Source organism: Cyprinus carpio, chromosome A7 (assembly GCF_018340385.1).
Source record: "Cyprinus carpio isolate SPL01 chromosome A7, ASM1834038v1, whole genome shotgun sequence".
Lineage (NCBI taxonomy): Eukaryota > Metazoa > Chordata > Actinopteri > Cypriniformes > Cyprinidae > Cyprinus > Cyprinus carpio.
The window spans coordinates 43,513,162-43,537,005 of NC_056578.1; the positions used below are offsets into that span (position 1 = coordinate 43,513,162).

Here is a 23,844-nt window from a genome sequence, read left to right on the forward strand (position 1 = left end):
AATATTTATAAGGTTGTTGCCATCCTCAAGAGTAGAACCATTTTCAAAATATATTTTATTATTCCTTTATTCGAGTTGAAAGAGACTAACAAATGGAACATTTATTTAGAAATAAGCCTATATATACACTACATATTGACCTCGTCATGGACTTAAATGAAAACCCACATTTGCAACTTCATCAGCCATTTCTTATAATCTCAACAACTGGAATAATATATGCATTCATCAAACCTCCTAACAGCAATATGAAACAGTCTTCATAACAACACTAAAATAGGGGGATACTTAGATGAATGACAGTATATGTCGTATTTTAATGCAATGATAATTAAAATGATGCAACATTTGCAGAAGACCATGGGAGTGACTGTAAAACATTAATTTCTAGAAGGATTGACAGCAGATCTAACAGATAAATCACTAAGATTAATCTTAGCCTGGTTGTTAGCCTACTCCGGAGGGGCAGGCTAGCTGCAAAGTGTAAATCTCCATAGTAACTTAATGTAGATTAATTTAGCCTCCCTTCATGCAACCGAGTCAGGGCTAAATTCAGCCAGGATAACTGGAAAATCCCAGCTTAATCCCTTATCTTGCTTTTGTGCAATACCCCCCGGGGCGTTTAGACTCCTTGTGGGAAAAAAAGCAATAGTACAGTATTTGGTTTAAGCCTATATTTATATCCATCACCACCTGTAAGCTCTTTCAGTGGCTGTAGTCATCATATCAGTATTTTACTTTCAGAGTCGTCTATTCCGAGATGTGTAGTGGTTAAAACAGCAACAGATAGCTGCAGCAGCTCACCGAGTGCAAACATTTTACGTCATCAGAACACTGGCGCCCACCATGGTCCAAACTATTTATAAAACTATGAGATTTTTGAAAATAACATAAATCTTTATTTTTTTTTTCCACTACATATTTTTTAGTAGGGACATAATTTACGATATATTAGGCTATACAAGTCTTAGAACCCAGGGTCCCTTTAAGATAAATAATTAATAAAAATGTCATATTTTCTAGATACACTTATTATGTAAAAATAAAATGTAGAATTTAAAGTAGATTAGAGTCTTATTAAAACAACATTTAATTTAATCAGCAATATTTATTATATATATATTTATATATACTTCAGGCAGGATTCTTCTGATTATTGTTTCATTGAAAACTTCACACAAGTTCAGAAAAACACTGCAGCATTATCTCAGCTGGACGGGGTTCGATCTGACAAACGCATGTAAACATGATGCAGATGATCTTATAAATGCTTTAAAACATGGATTTTAATATGAAACACAGGACAGACATCGTTAGATCAGGGTTTGGATTAAATCTCATTGTTTCCTGCTCTAACGAGCGGTGCACCATGTGACGCGCGCTGGTTTCAGTCAGGTCCTGTAAGCAAATGTAAAAGGCCTCCCTGCAGCACTTCTGTCTTATTAGTTTTCGTCGCTCGACTGAAACAAGAAAGCATCTTGATCATGTCTGGAAGAGGCAAAGGCGGTAAAGGACTCGGGAAAGGAGGCGCTAAGCGTCATCGTAAAGTGCTGCGTGATAACATCCAGGGAATCACCAAACCCGCCATTCGTCGTCTCGCTCGCCGCGGCGGAGTCAAGCGCATCTCCGGTCTAATCTACGAGGAGACCCGCGGGGTGCTGAAGGTGTTCCTGGAGAACGTGATCCGCGACGCCGTCACTTACACCGAGCACGCCAAGAGAAAGACCGTCACAGCCATGGACGTCGTGTACGCGCTCAAACGACAGGGACGCACCTTGTACGGTTTCGGAGGTTAAACACTGTAAACAACAAACACAACGGCTCTTTTAAGAGCCACCCACACTTTCACATAAAGAGACAAAGTTTGGAGTAGGTTTTTTTTTTAAGTTGAAATCAATAAAATACATTAATTAAAATAAAGGTTTTGTTTAAGTTAAAGTAGTGTTGGTATTTTGTATTTCGTGGAGACTGACAATAAAAAGGTTGTGAGTAAACCCGTTTTAAAATGTGGACCTAGTTAAATTCGCCTGTTGCTATGAGATGATGGGTATTTTAATTGATTTTTAGACCAAAATCTTTCTCCAAATTACAGCTCGTATAATTATTCATTTTGCTATTAAAGGCATATACAATGAATGTTGTCTATTTCTGTCGTACGTGACGGTAACGTTTTTTATCTGAATATAATTAACTCACAGAATCAAAAGAAAACGTTTAGATGCATAGGTACTTAAAAGCAAAAGTGAATTTGGCGGCAAAACAGTTATAATCTAGCCGCATGTGATTGGCCCTCGATCCACTCGTGATGCTTCGAGTTGTCCAATCACATACGAGTTTATGGGTTCAGTCTGTGAAAACACACAATCAGAAGGTTCCACATCTCTGTGTAAATTAGCATAGATCAGTGAATAAATGTCTCTGTCCCGCTCATTCTCATTGTTTCTTGAGGTTTTGATCTCCAGCAACATCATGCCTGAACCAGCGAAGTCCGCGCCGAAGAAAGGCTCCAAGAAAGCCGTCACTAAGACCGCCGCTAAAGGAGGAAAGAAGCGCAGAAAGTCCAGGAAGGAGAGTACGCCATCTACGTGTTACAAAGTGCTGAAACAGGTTCATCCTGACACCGGGATCTATTCGAAGGCGATGGGCATCATGAACTCTTTCGTCAACGACATCTTCGAGCGCTTCGCCGGTGAAGCGTCTCGTCTCGCATCACTTGAAACAAGCGCTCAACCATCACTTCCCGAGAGGATCCAGACCGCCGTGCGTCTGCTGCTGCCCGGGGAGCTGGCAAACACGCGTCCGTGTCTGAGGGCACCAAGGCCGTCAACAAGTAAACCAGCTCCAAGTAGAGCTCCGCTGCAGCTCTCACACACAAAGGCTCTTTTAAGAGCCACCCAGCTTTTCCTTAAAAGAGTTAGTGGTGTTTCTTTTTTTTTTTTTTTTTTTTTTTTTTTCCGTGCAATATTTAGTTAACAATTTATAGATCTGGTCAGTTTCATATCTATGCAAATCAAGGGGAAATTTGAACTTACTAGTGCAGTAGAAAAAGAAAGTAAAGTGAAAAATCAACATCTGTGTCAATAGTTTTCATATGTATTTGCTAACTTATTCAGAAGAACTGTAGCAATTTAACATAAAATGAAACCCATCCAAAGTGAACACACACAAAGAAATAATCATATACAGGTCCTTCTCAAAAAATTAGCATATTGTGAAAAAGTTCATTATTTCCCATAATGTAATGATAAAAATTAAACTTTCATATATTTTAGATTCATTGCACACCAACTGAAATATTTCAGGTCTTTTATTGTTTTAATACTGATGATTTTGACATGCAGCTCATGAAAACCCAAAATTCCTATCTCAAAAAATTAGCATATTTCATCCGACCAATAAAAGAAAAGTGTTTTTAATACAAAAAAAAGTAAACCTTCAAATAATTATGTTCAGTTATGCACTCGATACTTGGTCGTGGGGGAATCCTTTTGCAGAAATGACTGCTTCAATGCGGCGTGGCATGGAGGGCAATCTAGCCTGTGGCACTGCTGAGGTGTTATGGAGGGCCAGGAGGATGCTTCGATAGCGGCCTTAAGCTCATCCAGAGTGTTGGGTCTTGCGGCTCTCAACTTTCTCTTCACAATATCCCACAGATTCTCTACGGGGGGTTCAGGTTAGGAGAGTTGGCAGGCCAATTGAGCACAGTAATACCATGGTCAGTAAACCATTTACCAGTGGTTTTGGCACTGTGAGCAGGGTGCCAGGTCGTGCTGAAAAACGAAATCTTCATCTCCATAAAGCTTTTCAGCAGATGGAAGCATGAAGTGCTCCAAAATCTCCTGATAGCTAGCTGCATGACCCTGCCCTTGATTAAACACAGTGGACCAACACCAGCAGCTGACATGGCACCCCAGACCATCACTGACTGTGGGTACTTGACACTGGACTCAGGCATTTTGGCATTTCCTTCTCCCCAGTCCTTCCTCCCAGATGGCACCTTGATTTCCGAATGACATGCAAACTTTGCTTTCATCCGAAAAAAGTACTTTGGACCACTGAGCAACAGTCCAGTGCTGCTTCTCTGTAGCCCAGGTCAGGCGCTTCTGCCGCTGTTTTCTGGTTCAAAAGCACACGCCTGTGCACGGTGGCTCTGGATGTTTCTACTCCAGGACTCAGTCCACTGCTTCCGCAGGTCCCCCAAGGTCACACTTTTCCTTCTCCACAATCTTCCTCAGGGTCCGGTCACCTGTTCTCGTTTGTGCAGCGTTTTTTTGCCACACTTTTTCCTTCCCACAGACTCCCGAACTGAGGTGCCTTGATACAGCACTCTGGGAACAGCCTATCGTTCAGAAATTTCTTTCTGTGTCTTACCCTCTCGCTTGAGGGGTGTCAATGATGGCCTTCTGGACAGCAGTCAGGTAGGCAGGCAGTCTTACCCATGATTGCGGTTTTGAGTAATGAACCAGGCTGGGAGTTTTTAAAAGCCTCAGGAATCTTTTGCGGGTGTTTTAGAGTTAATTAGTGATTCAGATGATTAGGTTAATAGCTCGTTTAGAGACACCTTTTCATGATATGCTAATTTTTTGAGATAGGAATTTGGGGTTTGTTCATGAGCTGCATGCCAAAATCATCAGTATTAAAACAATAAAAGACCTGAAATATTTCAGTTGGTGTGCAATGAATCTAAAATATATGAAAGTTTAATTTTTATCATTACATTATGGAAAATAATGAACTTTTTCACAATATGCTAATTTTCTGAGAAGGACCTGTATTACATTTTGTAACACTGATCTTAAAATATACATTGATACCCTTTGTAATATGAGATCGCAAAATAAGAGAATTATAAAAACAATACAATTCAAATCTATGTAACTGCGTTAATGTATGCATTATCTGTTATCATGTTTATATATATGTGTGTGTGTGTGTGTGTGTGTATTAACTTTGTGTTTTTGTTGCTGCTGTTCTGTTTTGCATGCTTTGAGATGTGCAACGTTTCCCTGTTTGCATTGTGTCTTTGTGTGATGGAACTGAATGAAAGGAGAAAACAGAGAGAAAAAAAAAAAAAAAACTTTCCAAAATCGGTAGGAATAAAGTGATTTGGGGTGGTGATTTTTAAGCTTTCAGAGAAGACCCTGGAACAACCACAAGCTGAATTACATTGAATTAAATTAAATTAAATTGAATTACAAATTACAATAAGCTGAAATAAAGAGATTGATATATTTAGAAGTTGAAAAGAAATGGCAAAAAGTGAAAGTAAAGTGAGTGGTTTATGTAAGATCCAGGAGCGTGTTGGTAAAGAGAGAGAGAGTCATGTAATGAAGGATGTTATCTAGATTGAGAATGGGACATGTGGCATTAAATAAGAAAGAAAAGAGAAAAAGAAAAGAAACGGGGACACAGTGACCGAGAGCACAGTGATGGAGAGATGAAGAGGAGGAGCACTGGACACAGCTCGGAGATGAGAGACACGGAGAGACGGGTTTATGAGCTTCACTGCTCTGAGCGATTATAATAATAATGATTCCTGCTCCAGCAAACATAGGGTGTCCAAATGTGCCATTTTCCCAGGACACGTCCTGGCCAGGATTTCTATAATCCTTAAAATATGCATGTTTTGGCTTTGTTTGTGCTGCGCTGACCAATTGTTGTATGACAAAGTACTGTGAGAGCTCTAGAGAGCAGAGGCTTCTTGTGCTTCTGAACCTCTCTCACGGTACTTTGATGTCATACACCGGTCGGTCTGCTCAGTGCTGCTTCAAGTCCAACACTAATATGTTCACGTATCTGCATCGCTTTGAACATTCTCTGTAGATCCCACCTTCTCACGCACCACGATGGGTCGATTACGTACAATATCTGCATGTCATTGGTCAAACGATCATTACCTTCATTAAGTATGAAAACATATAAGTAAGTAAGCCAAAACCTGGATATTTTAGGCAATATAGAAATCCTGGCCAGGACGTGTCCTGGGAAAATGGCACGTTTGGTCACCCTAAGCAAACATCCCTAATCGAAACCTGTTGATGAACGAAGATGTAGCTTGTGTTTTCTTGAGACTCTGCAGGACTTGGCTTGTATTGTTTTAATTTCTATTATCTAAGTGTAATATTATAGCAATAAATAAAAAAAAGACAACAATGATAACCGCATCTTTACCCTGGACTTTAAATCGACGTTATGTTAATGAAGTGCTGTTCAGTTGCTGCTTGTCAGGCTTTAATTTTCTGCTGTGTGTGTGTGTGTGTGTGTGTGTCTCTCTGTGCGCATGTCTGTCTCTGTCTGTGTGTGTGTGTGTGTGTGTCTCTCTCTCTCTCTCTGTGTGTGTGTCTGTCTCTCTGTGTGCATGTCTGTCTCTGTCTGTGTGTGTGTGTGTGTGTGTGTGTGTGTGTATCTGTTTTTTTTTGTTTTTGTGTGTTGAAACAGAGCTCTGCATGTCTGTCTCTGTCTGTCTGTCTGTGTGTGTGTGTGTGTGTGTGTGTGTGTGTGTGTGTGTGTGTCAGGCGCAGGTTCTGGAGAAGACAGTGACGTTCTCAGCATCAACGCAGAGATTGATGACAGTGACATTGAGGGTCATAAAGTGGTGAAAGCTGAAGAATCGGCGAGAGAGAGCTCTGGCTCCCAGCTCCGAGGACCAAAGTGGAGCTTCAGCAGGACATAGACAGAAGCGTGAGTGAAATTCTGGCTCCGATGTCTGGCTCTGAGCCCGAAGATCTGAGGTAAGTGTCACTGGAAAAACCATTGGCTGAAGAAAGGGCTCCAGCAGCTGGAGTTACTGGAGCTGGAGATGAGAGCCAGAGCCATCAAAGTGCCCATGAAAGCCAGCGAGACCCACAAACACACTCACTGCTGACACAGACGTGCACTTACCGCTGACAGACACACACTCACCTCTGACACAGACACACACTCACCGTTGACACAGACGCGCACTAACCTCTGACAGAAGCGCACTCACCGTTGACACAGACGCGCACTCACCTCTGACAGACGCACACTCACTGCTGACAGACGAGCACTCACCTTTTACAGACGCGCACTCACCGCTGACTCAGGGCGCACACTCACCGCTGACAGGACACGCACTCACCTTTGACACAGACACGCACTCACCACTGACTCAGACGCACACTTCACCTCTGACAGACGCGCACACTCACTGCTGACAGACGCGCACTCACCGTTGACACAGACGCGCACTCACCACTGACTCAGACGCACACTCACCTCTGACCAGACGCGCACTCACACTGCTGACAGACACGCCAACTCACCGTTGACACACAGGCACACTCACTCTGACAGTCGCGCACTCACGTTGAGCACGACACGCACTACCACTGACTCAGTTGTCACACGCACCAGACAGACGCACTTACCACAGATGACTCACGCGTGACAGCACACTCACCACTGACACGCACACGCCACGCTGCAGACATACACACTCACCGCTTGACACAGATTGCGCACTCACCGCTGACACAGACCAAGACGCACTCAACTGCAACATGACCAACACGCTCACCACTGAGACACCAGACGCACACCTCACTGCTCGGACAGACACGCCACTCACCGTTGGACACAGGACGCACCACTCACCTCTGACAGACACGCACTCACTCACCAGACTGGACAAAGACGGCACTCACCACTGACACAGACGCACACTCACCGGTGACAGATGCGCACTCACCGCTGACACAGACACGCACTCACCACTGACACAGACGCGCACACTCACTGCTGACAGACACGCACTCACCGTTGACACACACGCACACTCACCTCTGACAGACGCGCACTCACCGTGACCACAGACACGCATTTACCACTGACTCAGACGCACATCACCTCTGACAGACGCGCACTCACTGCCTGACAGACGCACGCTCACCACGTTGACACACACAGCACACTCACCCCTGACAGACGCGCACTCACCGTTGACACAGACGCGCACTCACCACTGACTCAGACGCACACTCACCTCTGACAGAACGCGCAACTCACTGCTGACAGACGCGCACTCACCGTTGACACAGACACACACTCACCGTTGACAGACGCGCACTTACCGCTGACACAGACACGCACTCACCTCTGACAGACGCACACTCACCTCTGACAGACGCGCACTCAACTGCGCACAGACGCGCACTCACCAGAAGCGGCACTGACACAGACGCGCAACACCGTTGACACACCACATTGCCACCTTGACACAGAACACACTCCACCGTTGAACCAGCCCACTCACCTCTGACACGAAAGCACACTCTCACTGTTGACACAGACGCGCACTCACCTCTGACGACGACAGACTGCGACAGACGAGCCACACCGCTGACACAGACGCTCGCACTCAGCCGCTGACAGGCGCACACTCACCGCTGACAGACGACGCACTCACCTTTGACACAGACACGCACTCACCACTGACTCAGACGCACACTCACCTCTGACAGACGCGCACTCACTGCTGACAGACGAGCACTCACCTTTTACAGACGCGCACTCACCGCTGACTCAGGCGCACACTCACCGCTGGACAGACACGCACTCACCTTTGACACAGACACGCACTCACCACTGACTCACAGACGCACACTCACCTCCCCTCTGACAGACGCGCACTCACTGCTGACAGACGCGCACTCACCGTTGACACAGACGCGCACTCACCACTGACTCAGACGCACACTCACCTCTGACAGACTCGCACTCACTGCTGACAGACACGCACTCACCGTTGACACAGACGCACACTCACCTCTGACAGACGCGCACTCACCGTTGACACAGACGCGCACTCACCACTGACTCAGACGCACACTCACCTTTTACAGACACTCACTCACCGCTGATGCAGACGCGCACTCACCGTTGACACAGACGCGCACTCACCTCTGACAGACGCGCACTCACCACTGACTCAGACGCACACTAACCTCTGACAGACGCGCACTCACCGTTGACACAGACGCGCACTCACCACTGACTCAGACGCACACTCACCTCTGACAGACGCGCACTCACCGTTGACACAGACGCGCACTCACCACTGACTCAGACGCACACTCACCTCTGACAGACGCGCACTCACTGCTGACAGACGCGCACTCACCGTTGACACAGACGCACACTCACCTCTGACAGACGAGCACTCACCGTTGACACAGACGCGCACTCACCACTGACTCAGACGCACACTCACCTTTTACAGACACTCACTCACCGCTGATGCAGACGCGCACTCACCGTTGACACAGACGCGCACTCACCTCTGACAGACGCGCACTCACCACTGACTCAGACGCACACTAACCTCTGACAGACGCGCACTCACCGTTGACACAGACGCGCACTCACCACTGACTCAGACGCACACTCACCTCTGACAGACGCGCACTCACCGTTGACACAGACGCGCACTCACCTCTGACAGACGCGCACTCACCGTTGACACAGACGCGCACTCAACTCTGACAGACGCGCACTCACAGCTGACAGAACGCGCACTCACCGCTGACACAGACACACACTCACCGCTGACTCACAGACGCACACTCACCGCTGACACAGACGCACACTCACCGCTGACACAGACGCACACTCACTGCTGACACAGACGCGCACTCACCACTGACTCAGACGCACACTCACTGCTGACAGACGCGCACTCACCGTTGACACACAGACGCGCACTCACCGTTGACACAGACGCGCACTCACCTCTGACAGACGCGCACTCACCACTGACTCAGACGCACACTCACCTCTGACAGACGCGCACTCACCGTTGACACAGACGCGCACTCACCTCTGACTCAGACGCACACTCACCTCTGACAGACGCGCACTCACCGTTGACACAGACCGCGCACTCACCACTGACTCAGACGCACACTCACCTTTTACAGACGCGCACTCACTGCTGAACAGACGCGCACTCACCGTTGACACAGACGCGCACTCACCACTGACTCAGACGCACACTCACCTCTGACAGACGCGCACTCACCGTTGACACAGACGCGCACTCACCTCTGACAGACGCGCACTCACCGTTGACACAGACGCGCACTCAACTCTGACAGACGCGCACTCACAGCTGACAGACGCGCACTCACCGCTGACACAGACACACACTCACCGCTGACTCACAGACGCACACCTCACCGCTGACACAGACGCACACTCACCGCTGACACAGACGCACACATCACTGCTGACACAGAGACGCGCACTCACCACTGACTCAGACGCACACTCACTGCTGACAGACGCGCACTCACCGTTGACACAGACGCGCACTCACCACTGACTCAGACGCACACTCACCTCTGACAGACGCGCACTCACCGTTGACACAGACGCGCACTCACCTCTGACAGACGCGCACTCACCGTTGACACAGACGCGCACTCACAGCTGACAGACGCGCACTCACCGCTGACACAGACACACTCCTCACCGCTGACTCACAGACGCACACTCACCGCTGACACAGACGCACACTCACCGCTGACACAGACGCACACTCACCGCTGACAGACGCGCACTCACCGCTGACACAGACACACACTAACCTCTGACAGAAGCGCACTCACCGTTGACACAGACGCGCACTCACCTCTGACAGACGCACACTCACTGCTGACAGACGAGCACTCACCTTTTTACAGACGCGCATCACCGCTGACTCAGGCGCACACTCACCGCTGACAGACACGCACTCACCTTTGACACAGACACGCACTCACCACTGACTCAGACGCACACTCACCTCTGACAGACGCGCACTCACTGCTGACAGACGCGCACTCACCGTTGACACAGACGCGCACTCACCACTGACTCAGACGCACACTCACCTCTGACAGACGCACACTCACTGCTGACAGACACGCACTCACACTCACGCCGTTGACACAGACGCACACTCACCGTTGACACCAGACGCGCACTCACCTCTGACACAGACACGCACTCACCGTTGACACAGACGCACACTCACCTCTGACAGACGCGCACTCACTGCTGACAGACGCGCACTCACCACTGACACAGACGCACACTCACACCGCTGACAGATGCGCACTCACCGCTGACACAGACACGCACTCACCCACTGACACAGACGCACACTCACTGCTGACAGACACGCACTCACCGTTGACACAGACGCACACTCACCTCTGACAGACGCGCACTCACGTTGACACAGACACGCATTTACCACTGGACTCAGACGCACACTCACCTCTGACAGACGCGCACTCACTCCTGACAGACGCACACTCACCACTGACACACACGCTCCACTCACCCCTGACACTCACCCCTGACAGACGCGCACTCACCGTTGACACAGACGCGCACTCACCACTGACTCAGACGCACACTCACCTCTGACAGACGCGCACTCACTGCTGACAGACACGCACTCACCGTTGACACAGACGCACACTCACCTCTGACAGACGCGCACTCACCGTTGACACAGACACGCACTTACCACTGACTCAGACGCACACTCACCTCTGACAGACGCGCACTCACTGCTGACAGACGCGCACTCACCGTTGACACAGACACACACCTCACCGTTGACACAGACGCGCACTTACCGCTGACAGACACACACTCACCTCTGACACAGACACACACTCACCGTTGACACAGACGCGCACTAACCTCTGACAGAAGCGCATCACCGGTTGACACAGACGCGCACTCACCTCTGACAGACGCACACTCACTGCTGACAGACGAGCACTCACCTTTTACAGACGCGCACTCACCGCTGACTCAGGCGCACACTCACCGCTGACAGACACGCGCTCTCACCTTTGACACAGACACGCACTCACCACTGACTCAGACGCACACTCACCTCTGACAGACGCGCACTCACTGCTGACAGACGAGCACTCACCTTTGACACAGACGCGCACTCACCACTGACTCAGACGCACACTCACCTCTGACAGACGCGCACTCACTGCTGACAGACACGCACTCACCGTTGACACAGACTGCACACTCACCTCTGACAGACGCGCACTCACCGTTGACACAGACACGCACTTACCACTGACTCAGACGCACACTCACCACTGACACAGACGCACACTCACCGCTGACAGACGCGCACTCACCACTGACACAGACGCACACTCACCGCTGACAGATGCGCACTCACCGCTGACACAGACACGCACTCACCACTGACACAGACGCACACTCACCGCTGACAGACGCGCACTCACCGCTGACACACACGCACACTCACCCCTGACAGACGCGCACTCACCGTTGACACAGACGCGCACTCACCACTGACTCAGACGCACACTCACCTTTTACAGACACTCACTCACCGCTGATGCAGACGCGCACTCACCGTTGACACAGACGCGCACTCACCTCTGACAGACGCGCACTCACCGTTGACACAGACGCGCACTCACCACTGACTCAGACGCACACTCACCTCTGACAGACGCGCACTCACCGTTGACACAGACGCGCACTCACCACTGACTCAGACGCACACTCACCTCTGACAGACGCGCACTCACCTTTTACAGACACTCACTCACCGCTGATGCAGACGCGCACTCACCACTGACTCAGACGCACACTAACCTCTGACAGACGCGCACTCACCGTTGACACAGACGCGCACTCACCACTGACTCAGACGCACACTCACCTCCTCTGACAGACGCGCACTCACCGTTGACACAGACGCGCACTCACCACTGACTCAGACGCACACTCACCTCTGACAGACGCGCACTCACTGCTGACAGACGCGCACTCACCGTTGACACAGACGCGCACTCACCACTGACTCAGACGCACACTCACCTCTGACAGACGCGCACTCACCGTTGACACAGACGCGCACTCACCTCTGACAGACGCGCACTCACCGTTGACACAGACGCGCACTCAACTCTGACAGACGCGCACTCACAGCTGACAGACGCGCACTCATCACGCTGACACAGACACACACTCACCGCTGACTCACAGACGCACACTCACCGCTGACACAGACGCACACTCACCGCTGACACAGACGCACACTCACTGCTGACACAGACGCGCACTCACCACTGACTCAGACGCACACTCACTGCTGACAGACGCGCACTCACCGTTGACACAGACGCGCACTCACCGTTGACACAGACGCGCACTCACCTCTGACAGACGCGCACTCACCACTGACTCAGACGCACACTCACCGCTGACAGACGCGCACTCACCGTTGACACAGACGCGCACTCACCTCTGACTCAGACGCACACTCACCTCTGACAGACGCGCACTCACCGTTGACACAGACGCGCACTCACCACTGACTCAGACGCACACTCACCTCCTGACAGACGCGCACTCACTGCTGACAGACGCGCACTCACCGTTGACACAGACGCGCACTCACCACTGACTCAGACGCACACTCACCTCTGACAGACGCGCCACTCACCGTTGACACAGACGCGCACTCACCTCTGACAGACGCGCACTCACCGTTGACACAGACGCGCACTCACAGCTGACAGACGCGCACTCACCGCTGACACAGACACACACTCACCGCTGACTCACAGACGCACACTCACCGCTGACACAGACGCACACTCACCGCTGACACAGACGCACACTCACCGCTGACAGACGCGCACTCACCGCTGACACAGACACACACTCACCGCTGACAGACGCGCACTCACCGCTGACACAGACGCACACTCACCGCTGACACAGACACACACTCACCGCTGACACAGACGCGCACTCACCGCTGACACAGACGCACACTCACCTCTAACAGACGTGCACTTACCGCTGACAGACACACACTCACCTCTGACACAGACACACACTCACCGTTGACACAGACGCGCACTAACCTCTGACAGAAAGCGCACTCACCGTTGACACAGACGCGCACTCACCTCTGACAGACGCACACTCACTGCTGACAGACGAGCACTCACCTTTTACAGACGCGCACTCACCGCTGACTCAGGCGCACACTCACCGCTGACAGACACGCACTCACCTTTGACACAGACACGCACTCACCACTGACTCAGACGCACACTCACCTCTGACAGACGCGCACTCCACTGCTGACAGACGCGCACTCACCGTTGACACAGACGCGCACTCACCACTGACTCAGACGCACACTCACCTCTGACAGACGCACACTCACTGCTGACAGACACGCACTCACCGTTGACACAGACGCACACTCACCTCTGACAGACGCGCACTCACCGTTGACACAGACACGCACTTACCACTGACTCAGACGCACACTCACCTCTGACAGACGCGCACTCACTGCTGACAGACGCGCACTCACCACTGACACAGACGCACACTCACCGCTGACAGATGCGCACTCACCGCTGACACAGACACGCACTCACCACTGACACAGACGCACACTCACTGCTGACAGACACGCACTCACCGTTGACACAGACGCACACTCACCTCTGACAGACGCGCACTCACCGTTGACACAGACACGCATTTACCACTGACTCAGACGCACACTCACCTCTGACAGACGCGCACTCACTCCTGACAGACGCACACTCACCACTGACACACACGCACACTCACCCCTGACAGACGCGCACTCACCGTTGACACAGACGCGCACTCACCACTGACTCAGACGCAGCACCACCTCTGACAGACGCCACACTCACTGCTGACAGACACGCACTCACCGTTGACACAGACGCACACTCACCCTCTGACAGACGCGCACTCACCGTTGACACAGACACGCACTTACCACTGACTCAGACGCACACTCACCTCTGACAGACGCGCACTCACTGCTGACAGACGCGCACTCACCGTTGACACAGACACACACTCACCGTTGACACAGACGCGCACTTACCGCTGACAGACACACACTCACCTCTGACACAGACACACACTCACCGTTGACACAGACGCGCACACTAACCTCTGACAGAAGCGCACTCACCGTTGACACAGACGCGCACTCACCTCTGACAGACGCACACTCACTGCTGACAGACGGGCACTCACCTTTTACAGACTCGCACTCACCGCTGACTCAGGCGCACACTCACCGCTGACAGACACGCACTCACCTTTGACACAGACACGCACTCACCACTGACTCAGACGCACACTCACCTCTGACAGACGCGCACTCACTGCTGACAGACGCGCACAATCACCGTTGACACAGACGCGCACTCACCACTGACTCAGACGCACACTCACCTCTGACAGACGCGCACTCACTGCTGACAGACACGCACTCACCGTTGACACAGACGCACACTCACCTCTGACAGACGCGCACTCACCGTTGACACAGACACGCACTTACCACTGACTCAGACGCACACTCACCTCTGACAGACGCGCACTCACTGCTGACAGACGCGCACTCTCACCGCTGACACAGACGCACACACACTCACCGCTGACAGACGCGCACTCACCACTGACACAGACGCACACTCACCGCTGACAGACGCGCACTCACCGCTGACACAGACGCACACTCACTGCTGACACAGACGCGACACACTCACCGCTGACAGACGCGCACTCACCGCTGACACAGACGCACACTCACCGCTGACAGACGCGCACTCACCACTGACACAGACGCGCACTCACCGCTGACACAGACGCACACTCACTGCTGACACAGACGCACACTCACTGCTGACAGACGCGCACTCACCGCTGACACAGACGCACACTCACCGCTGACAGACGCGCACTCACCACTGACACAGACGCACACTCACCGCTGACACAGACACGCACTCACCACTGACACAGACGCACACTCACCGCTGACAGACGCGCACTCACCGCTGACACACACGCACACTCACCCCTGACAGACGCGCGCACTCACCCCCTGACACAGACGCACACTCACCGCTGACAGACGCGCACTCACCACTGACACAGACGCACACTCACCGCTGACAGACGCGCACTCACCGCTGACACAGACGCACACTCACTGCTGACACAGACGCACACTCACCGCTGACAGACGCGCACTCACCGCTGACACAGACGCACACTCACCGCTGACAGACGCGCACTCACCACTGACACAGACGCACACTCACCGCTGACAGACGCGCACTCACCGCTGACACAGACGCACACTCACCGCTGACACAGACGCGCACTCAACGATGACACAGATGCGCACTCAACGATGACACAGACGCGCACATGGATTCTGTTCATGGTTTTTCTTTTTTAATAAATCTCTGCATCTAGATCCTTGTTTCCTCCTGCTGCTTTGGAGACCCATTGGATTTCTGTTGTTTAGTAACCAAATGCTGCTCAGGTTTAGTGAAAGGTGGCTGGTTATCTTTTGATTGGAACAGACATAATGAAATACATTCACACACTTATGTTTGATTTGAATCTGTAATAGATTGTGTTGAGCTGAAGTCAGCTGCACACGAATAGAAATGCATCTGAAAATAATCATCTGCTCTGTCATTTAGTGTGAAAAACTAATTTGAAGCTTTGTAAATATTGCTTCATGAAATGTTTGACTTCAACCTTAGTAATCTTACATATTCTCTTAGAACAGTTTAATTGATTAATTGAAAATTTCACTTGTGTGCTGATGTCTGTTTTCTAATCAAGTCTTATTGCTTAAGAATCTAGCAGAATATTATATTGCAGTGTTTATATTCCACACAATTTATATTGTATGTGCAAGATATATTGAACACATCTTTTTATTTATTTAATCCAAATTCTTATGGATGTTTGGTGAGAGAAAAAGGAAAATAAGCCTGTGATTTAGTCAAAAGAAGCTGCAGAATCTGAATATTTCAGCTGCCTGAGATTCTTTGAGAGTTTGGTGGCATTATTGATCAGCTGCGGTTAACTTTCATTTTACAGAAAAGAAAAGTAAACTGGTTGTCCTTTGCTTTGAACAGACATTATTCATTTCCAACTCAAATATGTATTTAAGGAAATGGAAAAATATACACTATACTGCAGCTCCTGTCCTGCAATAGTGCACATAAACTAATGGATCTGCAAATAATCATCTGCACTCATCATTTATTTTGTATGATAAAATGATATCTACTAACTCCTTTACTAGGGATGCTGATGTCTGTTATTCAATCCAATCATTAGAACTAGATTCTAGCAGAATATTGTATATGAATCTGCTGTAATCAAATAAAAATATAATAAAAAAAAACTAAAAAAAAAAAGTCCAGAGCAGGAACTATTGTGTCTTAACTTTCATTTTCAAATAAATTAAACAACTTGTGAATTTTGCTTCCTGGAAATGACCTCTTTCCAGTAAATGCCACTCCTATGCTTATTATACATTTTGTACATTTTAACATACTTGTGTGTGTTTGCTTGCCAATAACTGTTTGATAAATGTGTCAAATTGACACATATATATCAACATATAAATGATAAATGATTTAAAGAGCAAACATAAATATCAGTTTCTCTTTCATTTCAAAACACACACGCACACAAATTACATGTGCAACAGGTTTTTGACACAAAGAAGGTTGTATTTAAAGGCTGGCCTCATCTGCTATTGAACACCGAACAACAGCTGACTGACAGCAGAACGGTGAGACAATTAATGCATTTCACTGAAAAATATATATGATTTATTTATTTATTTTTTTTATTTATTTTTTTTTTCTAATTTAACACAAAAATGGCTTTAAATTATCTTTTGGGCATAATTACTCAGCCAAATCTGTGATCAATTTGATTAAATCGGTTAATTACTCCTGGCATCATATAGGCTAAAAATTTTATTGAAAATTTGAATCATTTGACAATATAGTCAAGATTTCAAGTGGATCAAAACCTTTCATCAAAGTTGTCCTAAAACCAAAATGTGTTCTTGTCTTAGGACAACTTTGATAAAGTTTTTTGATCCACTTCAAATAATTTTAATTGTCTGACTAATATAGCCCTATAGCTCAAATATACATGCATTGTGTTGTGGGAAAGTTGTGGCCTAATGGTTAGAGAGTTTAACTCCTAACCCTAAGGTTGTGGGTTCGAGTCTCGGGCCGGCAATACCACGACTGAGGTGCCCCTGAGCAAGGCACCAAACCCCCAACTGCTCCCCGGGCGCCGCAGCATAAATGGCTGCCCACTGCTCCGGGTGTTTGTTAACAGTGTGTGTGTGTTCACTGCTGTGTGTGTGGACTTTGGATGGGTTAAATGCAGAGCACAAAATCTGAGTATGGGTCACCATACTTGGCTGTATGTCACGTCAATTTTTTTTTTTTTTTTTTTTTTTATGTCACGTCAATTTTTTTTTTTTTACTTCTGCCCTTCACCATTCACAACACAATAGCAAGAAACACTTTTGTTATTTTGTTTATTATGTACTACAAGTAGTAACAACGACAAACATTCACTATTCATCCATACATTTCTAGACAATTGCGAGTGAACATATTGCTGTTAGACAGAGACCTACAAGCTGTGCGGAGCGAACACAATACACACAACTAAATACGTATTTTGCATGCTACAGTAGGCTTCAGAGTACATGACGGCAAGTTTTTAAAATAATTACTCCACTTTCAGAATAAAAATATACTGATAATGTACTCACCCCCATGTCATCCAAGATGTTCATGTCTCCCTTTCTTCAGTCGCAACTTTTATAACGAATAATAAATAAATAAATAAATAAATAAATAAATAAATAAATAAATAAATACACTTTTTGCTGGTCTTGTCTAGCTCCACAATTCATACTCTGTGTACAGTGGCTCAAGACAGTGTATGTCTATATACTCACAACACTTTTCTCCTCCAACTTCAAAATCGTCCTATATCGCCGTTTAAATTTATTTATAAATTTTTTTGGAAAGAGTGTTTGACCATCCTTGCATGTTCACTTTGTAAATACTGGGTCGGTGCTTCTGCAGCGATTTCGATGATTTTGAGTTTGAGGAGAAAATGTTGAAACAAACAGCAGAAGCTCTGAAATGAGATGCAGATTCACTCTCTGACACCAGGAGGCGCCTCTGGAACACCAGACACAGACCAGATACAGTGTATACTTGGTTACCACTGTAAACAAAGCTCCAAAACACTACTTTAATATGAACTATACAGAGACCAGATAAAAAGAAAATACCACATAAACTTTCCAGAAGAAGATCTGACCTGCGTGTAAACACACAAATCTGCTTCTCATTGGAATTGAGTCTTCACAAAGATGCGTGACAAATCTCTGTAGTGCCTCAGTTCAAGTGTGAACCAATCATCTCTTCCTCTTTACTAGTTATAGCACAAAATAAACATGAATGAACAGCAGAAGGTATTTTGTTTCAAATGTGGAAAGACATCAGAACACACCATTTTTCAAGTTCTAGTCCACAGACGTTAACCTACACTTTTCTGGTTTGTTTGTCGGACAAAACAGCAGATTCGCTGTTATGATTGGTCAGACCACCTGTCAATCAAACTCCCGGCGAAGGGTGAATTCCAAGCCATAACAAGGCAAATAAGGCACAAAGATAACTTTATTTATTTATTTATTTATTTATTTATAAAAAATTATGAAGCAGATGTTTTATGCATAACTCACACAAAAACCCAACTTCTTTTATTGAGGCAGGAACTTTATTTATAGGTAAGAGACTAAGGAGCACAGAAACGTGATTTGAGCAGCAGCCCCATTAATTTAATAAGTAAAATATATTTTCTACTGAAAGCTATAATAGCTGTTTTGTAATCTTACCACATTAAATTGGTTCACTTCAGAATTCTATACATAATGATAAACAGAAACTACTGTTATTGTATCCGTTCAGTGAAATTTGTGCTGCAAACATTAATGACAGCCTGTCGATGCTGGCAGGTAATCATGCTAGAGCCACTCAATGTCAATTATATCAATAATTCACACTGAACTTTAAACATTATATAAATCATTTGCATTGTTCATAACCAGATGGTCAACGTGTCACAGAAAGCGATCACCGTTTATTAATCGATTGGATCTGTGCAAACACAGCCAAAGCAAACCAGATGGATCTTCTCATGGGTATCTAGTAGCATTCAATGCCACAAATCTAGAAACTAGAAACTTTCTCAAAAGCGCACATTATAGCAGCTGGTAAAATTCTGTACACATCTGGTGTGCCAGCTTGTACAAGGGGCGCGAGGGCAGACCTCCCTGGTGATTGATATAAGAGACCACCGATGTGTTGTCGGTGCGCACCAGCACATGGTGACCTCTCAGGTCTGGGAGGAAATATTTCAATGCTCGATACACAGCTAGCATCTCTAGACAATTGATATGCCATGTCAGATGGCAACCGTTCCACAGACCGTGGGCAGGGTGGCCACTCATGACCGCACCCCAACCGGTGAGGGACGCGTCTGTCGCTAGCATTACACGGCGACAAAGAGCTCCCAGAACCAGGCCCTGATTCAAGAACTAAGGTTTCTTCCACATGTCTAAGGCCCGAAGGCATCGCCACGTGACCTTGATCATTTGAAGTGGATTCCCCCTCAGGGAAAATCCCTTGGTCTTGAGCCACCACTTTAGGGGTCTCATGTACAGCAGGCCAAAAGGTATGACGTTGGATGCAGCTGCCATCAAACCTAACATTCTCTGAAACTGTTTGACAGTGAGTGACTGGCCTTCTTTGACTCTCTTGACTGACGTGAGGATCGACTCGATATGAGCAGGAGACAGACGTGCCTGCATCGTGGTCGAATCCCACACTATGCCTAGATAGGTGGTTCTCTGTACTGGAGAAAGTACCCTCTTCTTGGCGTTCAGTCTCAAACCCAGCTCCCCCATATGAGTGAGAACGACATCTCGATGTCGAACCGCCATCTGATATGATATTGAGTTAAAATTAACCTATCGTCAATATAATTGAGAATGCGGATGCCCTGCATACGCAGAGGAACCAGAGGCGCATCTACACATTTCGTAAACGTGCGGGGTGAGAATGCAAGGCCGAAGGGAAGTACTAGATATTGGTAAGCTTCACCCCTGAAAGCGAACCTCAGAAACTTCCTGTGTTATGGAAGGATGGAGACATGAAAGTATGGATCTTTGAGGTCTATTGTGACAAACCAGTCCTCGGATCTGATTTGAGCTACAACATGCATGAAGGTGAGCATTTTGAAATTCAGTGACATAACTGAGTGGTTCAGCTGACACAGATCTAAGATCGGATGCAACCCCCAATCCTTCTTTGGAACTATGAAATACCGGCTGTAAAACCCGGATTCCCTGTCTTGAGGAGGGACCACCTCGATTGCCTCCTTCCTTAATAGGGTATTCACTTTTTGTTCCATAACCAGAGCCTGCTGGGGGCCGACTAGTGTCGGGATAACCCCATTGAATCTCGGCGGTGGAGAGCCAAACTGAAAGCAGTAGCCTTTTTCTACCATGCACAGGACCCAATGAGATACATTTGGCAGTAGCTGCTAAATAATCTACTAAGGGAATCAGTTTCTTGAGACTGACCTCTGGTGTAAGAGGCCCCCGAAGGGGCGGTGAGCCTCTCAGCTCCGCTATGCTCACAGGCGGAAATAACTGAGAGCAGCGCTCGCTGGAAGCCGCTGCGCCCTGAAACTCTGGCAGGGTTGGCAGACCAACCTCCCGAGGGCACCGAGGTGAGACGGGCACCGTATAATGAGGTGGACTGCGCTCTACCCCAGTAGGGGCTGTCCTTTGTACTCCTGAGCCCCTGGTGTCAGGATCTTTTTTTTCAAGGACTTCCTGGCCTCAATGATTGCCCAAAGGTCTGATTTGGGATAGGAAGTCCACCCAAGTGAGCCCCTGGTGTCAGGATCTTGCATGGGCATCTCCCACCCAGATGCCCCACGAAAGCGACGAGGGAGGAAGCTCTGGAACGACGCTGCGTGTTTGCGTGCCTCCTGGAACCTGTCGACGACAGTATTGACTGTGTCGCCAAACAGGCCAGAAGGCTGAGGCGGGGTGTCCAGGAGGGAGACCCTGTCTCTTTCTTTTATTTCTGACAGGGTCAGCCATAATTGCCTCTCTGTGGCCACTAAGGCTGCCATTGACCGCCCAATATCACGAGCGGTCTCTTTAGTGGCGTGGAGGGAGAGATTAGTGGTCCAACTAAGTTCTTCAAAATCTTCGGACTTGATCCCCTCCTCCTCATCAATATCTCTCAGCAGGTCAGCCTGATAGGCTTGAATGACTGCCATGGTGTGAAGGCACGCCCGAGCCTGACCTGCTGCCACATACCCTTTGCCCACAAGCATAAGGTATAAGGACTGGCCCGTCTCCATTCCCTCTGACAGATCCACCTGCGAACCCCACGAGTGCAGCTGCCGTTCTGCCTCAGCAGAAGTGGGGCCATCACCACGGGGAACACTGGCGAAGGCTCCCTCCTTGAAGAGAGCCCTCCGGGATTGAAGCGTCCGCATTGGCAATCGTTCACAAGCGGACAGTCGGCCCCCTCGAGAGCCGACTCAGCGTGCTTCGATCCCAGGCAAACCACGCATAGACTGTGTGTATCCCCGCTCGTGATGTAGCGAGGGCAGGGAGGAACACACAATCTATAATGCGATCTGGAATTTCCCTTCAAAAGTCTAGTCTTCGCCTTGCTCTTTGACATATTGAGCTACTTTTTATGAAGCTAATAGACAAACAACAATAAATAGGACTGACAGGACAGACTTTTTGACATGCACACACAGAGCGGTTGCTGAAAGATGCGAAGCTGAAGCCAGCTGTGTGGCACATGCTTTTATAGCTTCCTGGTCGTTACGTCAACCCGCGCATGACGTCATGCCCTTCCATTGGACAGATTGCACACAATATTTAGAGTCGGTCTCGCCAAAAACATTGCCCAAAGCATTCGATGCAGCTCGTCAATTTGGGATGGGCTCCATTTACACTTTTTTTTTTTTTTTTTTCAAGTTCCAGTATACTTGGCTTTTTCTTTCAAGATGGTGGGACGGGGAAAAATAATAAAAAGTAAGAAATTATGTGTTGGATGTGTATAAAAATATAGTTTCATAACTTAAAAATCAACCGTTTTAAGGACAAATCATTACTTGTATTTTTATTTACTTTTGCAGTAAATACCTAAATATTTGTAGACACTTGGAGGGAATAATAATAATAATAATAATAATAATAATAATAATAATAATAATAATAATACTTATTATTATATATATAACTTAAAAATCAACCGTTTTAAGGACAAATCATTACTTGTATTTTTTATTTATTTTTGCAGTAAATACCTAAATATTTGTAGACACTTGGAGGCAATAATAATAATAATAATAATAATAATAATAATAATAATAATAATACTTATATAATAATAATAATAATAGGATTGGTTTATTGATTGTTTTGAGTTTTCTTTTAAACAAAATAAACAATTCAAACCCAGAACTCGTGCATGGACTTCATGAATATAAGAATATATTGATACAACACACAATCTAGATACAAAAATAAGTGAAGAAAAATAAAATCCAAGTTTATAAAGATTAAGAAAAGTTGACAATCAAACATAGTATGCCATATATTCAGTCTCAAGTCTTTAGTCCGGAATATATATATATATATATATATATATATATATATTTTTTTTTTTTTTCCAATATATATATTTCTTTTTATAGCAGCTGATCCATGTAAGCTGTGGCACGGTAATAAACTGGGTAATATTTAGAGCTATTTGTATTGTCTCTGTATTCGGTCTCGGATACTTCAGTCATCTTTTGAAA

At 47.6% G+C, this 23,844-nt stretch overlaps 1 protein-coding gene and 1 pseudogene across 1 annotated transcript; both read left to right on the forward strand.

Annotated features, from left to right (window-relative positions):
* Window positions 1-1,422: 1,422 nt before the first annotated feature.
* On the forward strand, window positions 1,423-1,841 carry LOC109054595 (histone H4). Its single transcript, XM_019071848.2, has one exon. The coding sequence runs from the start codon at window positions 1,485-1,487 to the stop codon at window positions 1,794-1,796; it is 312 nt and encodes a 103-aa protein (XP_018927393.1). The 5' UTR covers window positions 1,423-1,484; the 3' UTR covers window positions 1,797-1,841.
* A 98-nt stretch (window positions 1,842-1,939) lies between these two features.
* On the forward strand, window positions 1,940-2,849 carry LOC122145711 (annotated as a pseudogene).
* The last annotated feature ends 20,995 nt before the right edge of the window (window positions 2,850-23,844 follow it).

Excerpts from the sequence above, each read along its gene's own strand:
- LOC109054595 (XM_019071848.2), top strand. The coding sequence starts at position 1,485 with ATGTCTGGAAGAGGCAAAGGCGGTAAAGGACTCGGGAAAGGAGGCGCT.